Here is a 12,065-nt window from a genome sequence, read left to right as displayed (position 1 = left end):
GGATATGGGGAGAAGGCAGGAACGGGATACTGATTGGGGATGATCAGCCATGATCACATTGACTGGCGGTGCTGGCTCGAAGGGCCGAGTGGCCTACTCCTGCACCTATTGTCTATTGTCTATTGCTAGAGGAACTCAGCGGGTCAGGCAGCATCTTTGGAGGGAATAGACAGATGATATTCCGGGCTCTGTTCAGACTGATAGAGTGGGGGGGGGGGGGGGGGGAAAAGCTGGAAAAGAGAGGTGGGGTTGGGACAAAACCTGGCGAGAGGTAGGTGGATGCAGGTGAAGGGGGGGGTGGGGCGATGGGTAGATGGCTGGAGGAAGTGATGAAGGCTGGAGGTGAAGAGGTGACAAAAGGGGGGTCGGATATGGAGAGCAGAGGAGGAGGGAAATGTAAAGCTGGAGGGAGGGGTGTGGGGGGAAGGAGTTGCGAGGGGATGCTGGAAGGGGGGAGGTGATTACTTAAAGTTGGAAAATTCAACATTCACACCGTTGGGGTTCTAAGCTACCCAAGTGAAATATGAGATACTGTTTCTCCAGTTTGTGTGTGGCCCCATTCTGTCAATGGAGGAGGCCCAGGACAGAAAGGTCAGTGTGGGAATGGGAAGGGTCGAATTTAGGTTGGTTTAGAGATACAACGCAGAAACAGGCCCTTCGGCCCACCGAGTCCACACCGACCAGCACTCCCCGCACACATTAACACTATCCTACACACACTAGGAACAATTTGTAATTATACCAGTCCAATTAACCTACAAACCTGTACGTCTTTGGAGTGTGGGAGGAAACTAGAGATCTCGGAGAAAACCCTCACAGGTCACGGGGAGAACGTGCAAACTCCGTACAGGCAGCACCCGTAGTCAGGATGGAACCCGGGTCTCTGGCGCTGTGAGGCAGCAGCTCTACCCGCTGCACCACCGTGCCACCAAGTTGACTTAAGAATCCAGTATCTACAGTCCCTTGTTTCTTTTTTAAGTAGTAGTCATTCATGACTCTAACAATGTTTAAGGAGGAACTGCAGATGCTGGAAAAATCGAAGGTAGGCAAAAATGCTGGAGAAACTCAGTGGGTGAGGTAGGGTCTATGGAGCGAAGGAATAGGTGACGTTTTGGGTCGAGACCCTTCCTCAGACTCTAACAAGCTCTGAAATCCTGGATCCTTCATTAGAGGGAACAAAAAAACATAATTTAGTAATACCTACTGAAAAATAATAATGGGTTTTCAGACTCATTTTTCCAGTCAAATTAAAACCTGACCTTGGGGATAATAATAAAACGAAGCACAGATTCCAATGTTATTGCTTACAGTTAGAAGTTAGAAGTTTTCCTTGGCATTAAAATGTTTGGATCCCGTGGAATTTTGGGTCGGTGGAGACTGCAGGCTGATGAGTGTAAACAAGATAATAGGTTGCTGCTCCATGAAGAGTCGCCATGAATCTTCCCCGGAGCCCAGACTGAATGATAAACAAACAAGGTGGTAGAGGCGGGAAAGTGGTAGGGTTGCACTGGCATTCACTTCCCTCCATGGCTGCAGAAACCTTGTTACAGGACTGCTGTGCTTCATAACCAGAATAACCACAATCATACTTTATTAGCCAAGTATGTCATAGCCACAGAAGGTAGTTGAGGCCACAGTTTATTGGCTATATTTAAGAGGGAGTTAGATGTGGCCCTTGCGGCTAAAGGGATCAGAGGGTATGGAGAGAAGACAGGTACAGGATACAGAGATGGATGATCAGCCATGATCATATTGAATGGCGAATGGTGCTGGCTCGAAGGGCCAAATGGCCTCTATTCCTGCACCTATTTTCTATGTTTCTATGTTTTGCAACATACGAGGAATTTGATTTGCCGTAAAGTCATTCCAATAAAAAGCAACAAGACACACAAAATACATTTGAACATAAACATCCACCACAGTGACTCCTCCACATTCCTCACTGCGATGGAAGGCCAAAAACAGTTCTATCTCTTCCCCTCTTTGTCCTCCCGTGGTCGAGTGTTCTGTGACGGGACAATCTTGGCTCCCGTAGCCGGTGGTCGTGTCCTCCGTGTCGGGGCGATCAAGTTCCCGTGTCGGGGGGATCTCAGCTCCCCCGCGCTGGGCGATCGAACACCAGGTCGGGGCTGGTCGAACCTCCTACGGCTCGGAGCTTCCCCAGTCTCTACCTGAGACTGCCAACTCCTCGATGGTGAAATCCGCAGGCCGCGGTTGGAGCGTCGATCCCAGGCAAGGGATCGCAGGCTCCGATGGTAAGTCCATGCCCCGCGGTGGGGCTCAAAGTCAGTCCGGAGCGAGGCCGCCAGCTCCACGATGTTAGGCCGCAGAGCGACTGGAGATACGATCGCATCTCCGGCAGGGTAAGAGATTGAAGAAAAGTTTCCCCTCCCCCCCCCCACATAAAACAAACCAGAGAACATTAACGCAAACTGTTAAAACACACTAAAAATAACAAAGAAAAGATGAGAAGACGGACAGACTGTTGGTGAGGCTGCCATCGCTGTCAGCGCCCCCCCCTAACATCGTGCGGCCCCCCCTTCGAACAACTATCTAAAAAATGTTGCAGTTTGCTACAGTAGCTCAACATATAATGAAACGTTATTTGACCTTTAAAACGCCCCCCCCCCCACCGTTGATATGGCCGCAGCGTGCAAACATTTCTCCACTTTGACAAAAATTCAATGTGACTTAAAGTTAGACTGTAAAAACCGTATTTGCTTGCAGCAAAAGTCTGCAAATTGTTGGTAGACAAAAATGCTGGAGAAACTCAGCGGGTGCGGCAGCATCTATGGAGCGAAGGAAATAGGCAACGTTTCGGGCCGAAATCCCTTCTGAAAATAGGCAACGTTTCGGGCCGAAATCCTTCTGGAAATAGGCAACGTTTCGGGCCGAAATCCTTCTGGAAATAGGCAACGTTTCGGGCCGAAACCCTTCTGAAAATAGGCAACGTTTCGGGCCGAAATCCTTCTGGAAATAGGCAATGTTTCGGGCCGAAACCCGGAAGGGTTTCGGCCCGAAACGTTGCCTATTTCCTTCCCTCTACATAGATGCTGCTGCACCCGCTGAGTTTCTCCAGCATTTTTGTCTACCTTCGGTTTTCCAGCATCTGCACAGTTCCTTCTTAAACAGTCTGTAAATTGTTGGGGTTTTTGTGCATCCAGACTGGTGAATTTAGGAGTCGTTTTTTCTTCTCCTTAAAATCCTTTCATGCTGGTTTTGGTTTGGCTGTGTCGAGGTGCAGTATTTCACGATGTACTCATGAACCTGGCGGACATTGGGTTGTGGTGGTCAGGGTGATGAGTCTCATTAAGGAGCACTAGTGCCACCACTAGTCCCACCAAAGGCTCATCATTCAGTGGGACTGGGAGGGAGCTGGAGAGGTGGGAGGGTGAACTGGGGTATTGCCTCCATCACCTTCATGGTCAGCAGCAGGAGCCCCCCACCAGGAGACATAGAGGAGAGGGGAGGACAATAGACTAAAGACAATAGGTGCAGGAGTAGGCCATTCGGCCCTTCGAGCCAGGGGTGGGGGGGAAGATTTAATAGGATTTAATAGGAACCTGAGGGGCAACGGTTCCACACAGAGGGTAGTGGGTATATAACCATATATAACCATATAACAATTACAGCACGGAAACAGGCCATCTCGACCCTTCTAGTCCGTGCCGAACACGTATTCTCCCCTAGTCCCATATACCTGCACTCAGACCATAACCCTCCATTCCTTTCCCGTCCATATAACTATCCAATTTATTTTTAAATGATAAAAACGAACCTGCCTCCACCACCTTCACTGGAAGCCCATTCCACACAGCCACCACTCTCTGAGTAAAGAAGTTCCCCCTCATGTTACCCCTAAACTTCAGTCCCTTAATTCTCAAGTCATGTCCCCTTGTTTGAATCTTCCCTACTCTCAGTGGGAAAAGCTTATCCACGTCAACTCTGTCTATCCCTCTCATCATTTTAAAGACTTCTATCAAGTCCCCCTTTAACCTTCTGCACTCCAAAGAATAAAGCCCTAACTTGTTCAACCTTTCTCTGTAACTTGTATATGGAACGAGCTGCCACAGGAGGTAGTTGAGGGAGGGGCTATACCAACATTTAAAATACAGTTGGACAGATACATGGATAGGAAAGGTTTAGAGGGGTAGAAACATAGAAACATAGGCAATAGGTGCAGGAGGAGGCCATTCGGCCCTTCAATGTGATCATGGCTGATCATCCCCAATCAGTACCCCGTTCCTGCCTTCTCCCCATATCCCCTGACTGCGCTATTTTTAAGAGCCCCATCTAGCTCTCTCTTGAAAGTATCCAGAGAACCGGCCTCCACCGCCCTCTGAGGCAGAGAATTCCACACACTCACAACTCTCTGTGAGAAAAAGTATTTCCTCGTCTCCGTTCTAAATGGCTTACCCCTTATTCTTAAACGGTGGCCCCTGGTTCTGGGCTCCCCCAACATCGGGAACATGTTTCCTGCCTCCAGCAGAGGAGAGGAGAGGGGCGGGGAGGGACGTCGGTTCGTGGGAACTGCTCCTGTACATCGAGCGCATGTGTCGACCGGACTTTGGACTTTGAATACGTGGCAGCGCCCGCACGTGTGATACATGCAAGAAGAATTTCACCGAAGATTTAATAGGAACCTGAGGAGGAACGGTTCCACACAGAGGGTGATGGGTGTATGGAACGAGCTGCCACATGAGATATTGATTGGGGACGATCAGCCATGGTCTGAAGAAGGGTTTCGGCCCGAAACGTTGCCTATTTCCTTCGCTCCATAGATGCTGCTGCACCCGCTGAGTTTCTCCAGCTTTTTTGTGTAACCTGCCACATGAGATAGTTGAGGGAGGGACTATATCACCATTTAAAAGACTTTTGGACAGATACATGTAGGAAAGGTTTAGAGGGGTAGAAACATAGAAACATAGGCAATAGGTGCAGGAGGAGGCCATTTGAGCCAGCACCGCCATTCATTGTGATCATGGCTGATCGTTCCCAATCAATAATCTGTGCCTGCCTTCTCCCCATATCCCTTGACTCCACTAGCCCCTATAGCTCTATCTAACTCTCTCTTAAATCCATCCAGTGACTTGGCCTCCACTGCCCTCTGTGACATGAAATTCCACAAATTCACAACTTTCTGGTTGAAAAGGTTTTTTCTCAACTCAGTTTTAAATGACCTCCCCTTTATTCTAAGACTGTGTGGCCCCTGGTTCTGGACTCGCCCAACATTGGGACCATTTTTCCTGCATCTAGCTTGTCCAGTCCTTTTATAATTTTATACGTTTCTATAAGATCCCCCCCCCCTCATCCTTCAAAATTCCAGTGAATTCAAGCCCAGTCTTTCCTGATGTGGGCAAGTGGATCGAGCATCGTGGTTGACATGGACACGATGGGCTGAAGGGCCTGTTTTCGTGCTGTATGGCTCTATGAGAGCAAAGACTACAGAACACAGAGTGTTTGGCAGAGCAGATACAGGCCATTGACCCAATGCTGTGTGCCAGCATTGATACATCTGTTTGACCCATTTAGAGTCAAGAGTATTTTATTGTCATATGTCAAACAAAACAATGCATTTTTTACTTGCATCAGCACAACAGAATATGTAAACAGAGTCCTCTATAAACAATACAATAAATGTTCAAAGTTCAGTATAACCACATAACAAATATATATAACACACACACACACACAGGCCGCTTGTCTTTCACCTCTTTAATTTTCCAACATTGCTCTCTATTCCCTTCCCCCCCAACTGCTTTGAAAGATACTTCATGGAAACAGGCCCTTCGGCCCACCGAGTCCATGCTAACCATCAATCACCCGTACACACTAGTTCTATGTTATCCCACTTTCTCATCCACTCCCTACACACTAGGGGGCAATTTACAGAGGGGCCGATTAACCTACAAACCCGCACGTCTTTGGGATGTGGGAGGAAACCGAGGCAACTGGAAGAAACCCACGCAGGTCACAGAGAGAACGTGCAAACTCCACATAGACAGCACCCGAGGTCAGGATCGAACCTGCGTCCCTGACTCTGTAAGGCAGCAACTCTACCGCTGCGCCAGCGTGCCGCCCTGAACAGGCTTTATTAAGATGAGAAAGAAGATGGACACAAAAAGCTGGAGTAACTCAGCGGGTCAAACAACATCTCTGGAAAGAAGGAATGGCCGACTTTTCGGGTCTGTAGATTAACCTACAAACCTGCACGTCTTTGGGATGTGGGAGGAAACCGGAGCACCCGGGGTCACGGAGTCACAGGGAGAACGTGCAAACTCCACACAGACAGCACCCGAGGTCAGGATGGAACCAGGGTCTCTGTGGCTGTGAGGCAGTGCCTCTACCACAATGCCACCGTGCCTTATTTTCACATCAGGCACCGCAGTAGCAAAGTAGTTCATTGCCTGGAGAGAGATCCACAGATTCCCAATCATCAACTGAAAACTGCTGTTGGCAAAATCTGAAATAAAACAGAAAAAACTGGGAAACACTCAGCGGTTCAGGCAGCATCTGTGGAAAGTGAAAGAGAGTCAACTTTGTGAGTGGAGAGACAATGATTCTCTTTCCACAGATGCTGTCTGGATTAGAGGATATTAACTCGAATGAGAGGTTGAACCAACCTGGGATTGCTTTCCTAGGAACATCGGAACCTAACGGTAGACTTGAGGGAAGTATATAAAATTATGAAGCACAGATAGGGTAGACAGTCACAACCTTTCTCCGAGAGTCCAAATGTCAAAGACTAGTGCAAGGGTCCCCAAATGTCACCCACCCAAGGGGTAAATTTGTTGCTTCTGGATTTGTAGATATTGTTCTGATTGACTGACTGTGTTTGGTTCAGGTATACCGGTGTCTGTTCATCATTAGTTGTTCATAAATAATGAAATGACATTGTTATTCCAGGACAAGGGGTCACAGTTTAAGGATAAGGGGGAAATCTTTTAGGACCGAGATGAGGAAAACATTTTTCACACAGAGAGTGGTGAATCTGTGGAATTCTCTGCTGCAGAAGGTAGTTGAGGCCACAGTTCATTGGCTATATTTAAGAGGGAGTGGCCCTTGTGGCTAAAGGGATCAGGGGGTATGGAGAGAAGGCAGGTACGGGATACTGAGTTGGATGATCAGCCATGATCATATTGAATGGCGGTGCAGGCTCGAAGGGCCGAATGGCCTCTACTCCTGCACCTATTTTCTATGTTTCTATTAAAGTTGCCGGGGGTAAACGGGATGAAAAAGGCAGGAACGGGGTACTGATTGGAGATGATCAGACGCGATCACATTGAATGGCGGTGCTGGCTCGAAGGGCCGAATGGCCTACTCCTGCACCTATTGTCTATGTAAAATAAACAGAGGGGAAGAACTGTTCCTGAGTGTGGTGGTGCGTGCTTTCAAGCTTCCCCTCTCTCCAGACAAAAATCCCACAACCTCCTTAAAGCCACGATCACATTTAGTGGTAACCCTTCCAAAACTGGGATCCAGAATTCCCCAGGGAAGTTTGTCCAGGAAAGAGTTAACAACTCCTGGAAATCACCGATTGGTGCTTCGAGGGGAAGGAAACATGTTATTGGTTTGCCCTCTCCGGAGAGAGACTGATAGGCTGTGTGATGTGGAATTAGCTGCCTATCTCTGTGTGAAGAAACAGATTAATTCAGGGAGTTTGGTGTTAGTTAAAGAATGCCGCTCTGCACCAAGCAGCTGGGACCAAGGTATTGACAACTGCTCAGCCAATACTCCACGCGGTGACTGACTTTCCACCTCAATACGTTCTGCAGCAGAGAATAGTTGAAAGGGAACTGACTTTCCCAAGTTGCTGTGATACCATGGTCACGTTGCAGACTCTCTCCCTGATCGTTGCCGGTTATATCATGAGCCCCGTGTTAACGTGTCAGTTCCCCACCGACTGGAGACCCCTGAGTGAGGGGTGCAGGGCAGAGCTGGCCGAGATCATCGTCTATGCCAGGGTACTGGCCATCCACCAGGACATGTACAGCGTGTTCAACTACCTGCCGTGGCAGTACGAAGCCAGCTTGTTCTACTCGGCCGAGATCGAGACGGAGTGTGACCAGGCGTGGGGCAGCATGTTGGAGGTGCCCAGCGGGTCCCGGCTCAACATCACCGGCCTGGGCTACTTCTCCTGCCAGTCCCACACCGTCATGGAGAATAACAGCTACTTCTTCTTTCTCAGGTACTGCCACACACTCTGCTCTCTTGGGACAAGTGTGACCATCCATCATATCATTGTACTGCTGTAGCGACATGTATCATTATACTGGTGTAGCGACTTGTATCATTATACTGGTGTAGCGACATGCATCATTATACTGGTGCAGCGACATGTATCATTACATGTTGGGGAAGTCCAGGACAAGGGGTCACAGCTTAAGGATAAGGGGGAAATCCTTTAAAACCGAGATGAGGAGAACTTTTTTCACACAGAGAGTGGTGAATCTCTGGAACTCTCTGCCACAGAGGGTAGTTGAGGCCAGTTCATTGGCTATATTTAAGAGGGAGTTAGATGTGGCCCTTGTGGCTAAGGGGATCAGGGGGTATGGAGAGAAGGCAGGTACGGGATACTGAGTTGGATGATCAGCCATGATCATATTGAATGGCGAATGGTGCAGGCTCGAAGGGCCGAATGGCCTACTCCTGCACCTAATTTCTATGTTTCTATGTTTCTATTATACTACTGTAGCGACATGTATCATTATACTGGTGTAGCGACTTGTATCATTATACTGGTGTACTGTATCATGTAGCGACTTGTATCATTAGGCTCATGTAACACTATGTGTTACTGTGTCATTATGCCAATGTAACAACATGCAGCCTTCATTGTATCATTATACTGGGATAGCGATATGCAACATTGCAACACTATACCATTACAAACACATAGATACATAGACAATAAGTGCAGGAGGCCATTCAGCCCTTCGAACCAGCACTGCCATTATGACATCGGGAGGGGAATGGGGAGTGCAGGGGAGAGATAGGTTTTTGCCCTTCATCACAGCGAGGAGGAGATGCGCTGTGATGGATGTCTGTGTAAATTGTGTTGTGTCTTGGGTCATTTTTTTCATGTGTGTATGACTGCAGAAACAACATTTCATTTGAGCCTCGATGAGGTTCAAGTGACAAATAAATTGTATTGTGTAGAAACATAGAAAATAAATGCAGGAATAGGCCATTCAGCCCTTCAAACCAGCACCGCCATTCAATGTGATCATGGCTGATCATCCAGAATCAGTACCCCGTTCCTGCCTTCTCCCCATATCCCTTGATTCCGTTAGCCCCGAGAGCTCTATCTAACTCTCTCTTGAAAGCATCCAGTGGATCCGTTATAGAGTGATAGAGCGTGGAAACAGGCCCTTCGGCCCAACATGACCCATCTACACTAGTCCCACCTGCCCGTATTTGGCCCATACACCACTAAACCTGTCCCATGTACCTGTCTAACTGTTTCATCAACTTTGCAATAGTCCCAGCCTCAACTGCCTCCTCCCGCAGCTCGTTCTACCCACCCACCGCCCTTTGTACAAAAAAGTGACCCCTCAGGTTCCAATTAAATCTTCCCCCACCTCCCCCCCTTGTGCTTTGTTTAATATCTAGGTTCATAAGTAGATAGGAAAGGTTTAGAAGGATATGGATCAAATGTGGGCCAGTGGGACTAGCTAGATAGGCACCTTGGTTAGCATGGACAAGATGGGCCGAAGGGTCTGTTTCCATGCTGTATGACTCTATGAAAACAACTATGATCCTGCAAACTTTTAACTCTTGCTTGCAATGTGCTGACGAGCTTCCCCGCAGAACAAGGTCAACAAGACACTGCCGTTTAGTTTGTTTATTTCCTCTAATCCTGTTTTGGTAGATAGCTTATCTCTGTGTTTATGGTCCAGAAAAGATGCAGGCACATTCCAATCGTTACCCACTCCCTGCTGCTTCCATCAGAGCTTTAGTTTAGTTTAGTTTAGAGATACAGCGCAGAAACAGGCCCTTCGGCCCACCCAGTCTGTGCCGACCAGCGATCCCTGCGTGCTAACACTATTCTACACACTCACAAGGGACAAATTTTACATTTACCAATCCAATTATTGACCTATGGTCTATTGACCCCAAACAGCTATCCATGACCCCAAATGCTGCCTGACACCTATCCCATGTTCACCTCCTCCACAGATGCTGCCTGACCCACTGAGTTACTCCAGCACTCTGTGAAACGTCACCTATCCATGTTCTCCACAGATGCTGCCTGACCCGCTGAGTTACTCCAGCACTCTGTGAAACGTCACCTATCCATGTTCTCCACAGATGCTGCCTGACCCGCTGAGTTATCCAGCACTCTGTGAAAAAAAATTAAATTAAAATTGAATCTGAATCTTATGGTGCAGCAGCATCTATGGAGCGAAGGAAATAGGCAACGTTTCGGGCTGAAACCCTTCTGGAAATAGGCAACGTTTCGGGCCGAAACCCGGAAGGGTTTCGACCCGAAACGTTACCTATTTCCTTAGCTCCACAGATGCTGCCTGACCCGCTGAGTTACTCCAGCACTCTGTGAAATGTCACCTATCCATGTTCTCCACAGATGCTGCCTGACCCGCTGAGTTACTCCAGCACTCTGTGAAACATCACCTATCCATGTTCTCCAGAGATGCTGCCTGTCCCGCTGAGTTAGTCCAGCATTTTGTGTCTATCTTCAGTTACTAATCCTCCTGTTTAGACAATTGCAAAGTTTTAGGTCATTTGAGAACTTGATGAGGAAGGTATCTTCCTTGAAATCTCAGCCACTAATCCCCTTCAAAACAGCAGAAGTCCTGATTCTGACCTCAGGAAATAACTTTATAAAGTTACATCCATCACTAAAAAAACAACCCTTCTCCACAACACTGCTCCCTGGCACTTTCCCAACTTTCCAACTGGGGTTTTCTAAGGATTATATCCCTAATATCATCCATAAAAGCTTTTCCTGGAATGAGTCTGTGATATGTTTAACTAGTTAGTCTGTACCTATTTCATATTAATTGTTACTTAGCTAAACACTGTTTTGCCAATGTTAAAAGCTGCTCTACATCGGTGAGACCAAGCGCAGGCTTGGCGATCGCTTCGCCCAACACCTCCGCTCAGTTCGCAATAACCAACCTGATCTCCCGGTGGCTCAGCACTTCAACTCCCCCTCCCATTCCCAATCTGACCTTGCTGTCCTGGGCCTCCTCCATGGCCAGAGTGAGTCCCACCGCAAATTGGAGGAGCAGCACCTCATATTCCGCTTGGGCAGTTTACACCCCAGCGGTATGAACATTGACTTCTCCAATTTCAGGTAGTCCCTGCTTTCTCCCTCCTTCCCCTCCCCTTCCCAGCTCTTCCACAGCCCACTGTCTCCGCCTCTTCCTTTCTTCTTCCCCCTCCTCCCCCCTCCCCCACATCAGTCTGAAGAAGGGTCTCGACCCGAAACGTCGCCCAGTATCTGTGATGGACCTTCGATGGTGGGGAGGTCAGTACCTGTGATGGGCCGGGCAGTGTCCACCACTCTCATTGCATGCAGTCATTGTTGATATTAACCATGCGATATAAATATTGTAATATTACAAACTTGCATGAAAAAACTTTATTTGTAATCTTCCAATGTGATATTTCACAATGAAATAGAAAGTGTGAATGCACAGAGAGTTTTATCCAGGATAGCGGTAGAAAGAAAGAGGAGAGAGGGGAAAGATTTACTAAGAACCTGAGTGGCAACTTCACTCAGAGAGTCTTTAAGAAGGAACTGCAGATGCTGGAAAAATCGAAGGTAGACAAAAATGCTGGAGAAACTCAGCGGGTGAGGCAGCATCTACGGAGCGAAGGAATAGGTGACGTTTTGGGTTGAGACCCTTCTTCAGACTTCTTCAGACCCGAAACGACGGCATCGCATCTCAGGATCTCAGGTCCACACAAGCTTCTCCACCATGACAAGGAGAAGTACTATGAGTTCTAAGTACTATAACAACATCTAAAAGACACTTGGACAGGGACTTGGATAGGAAAGGTTTAGAGGGATATGGGCAGGTGGGATTAGTGGAAATGTG

The 12,065-nt window shown here is 47.9% G+C and overlaps 1 protein-coding gene across 2 annotated transcripts in view; it reads left to right on the top strand.

The window, feature by feature from the left end:
* The first annotated feature begins 7,551 nt into the window (after positions 1 to 7,551).
* ccdc3a (coiled-coil domain containing 3a) overlaps positions 7,552 to 12,065 on the top strand; it is a 58,914-nt gene continuing 54,400 nt past the window's right edge. For both annotated transcript variants that reach the window (XR_008725260.1, XM_055653470.1), the window contains exon 1: positions 7,552 to 8,188. Coding sequence is in view for 1 of the 2 variants with exons in the window: in XM_055653470.1 (XP_055509445.1) it covers positions 7,824 to 8,188 (365 nt within the window). In the remaining variant the exon portion in view is untranslated. The remainder of the gene's footprint in view (positions 8,189 to 12,065) is intronic.

This window comes from Leucoraja erinacea, chromosome 22 (genome assembly GCF_028641065.1).
Source record: "Leucoraja erinacea ecotype New England chromosome 22, Leri_hhj_1, whole genome shotgun sequence".
NCBI classification, from domain to species: Eukaryota; Metazoa; Chordata; class Chondrichthyes; order Rajiformes; family Rajidae; genus Leucoraja; species Leucoraja erinaceus.
Note: the sequence above shows the minus strand (reverse complement) of the source record. Positions and strands in the feature narration are given on the sequence as shown.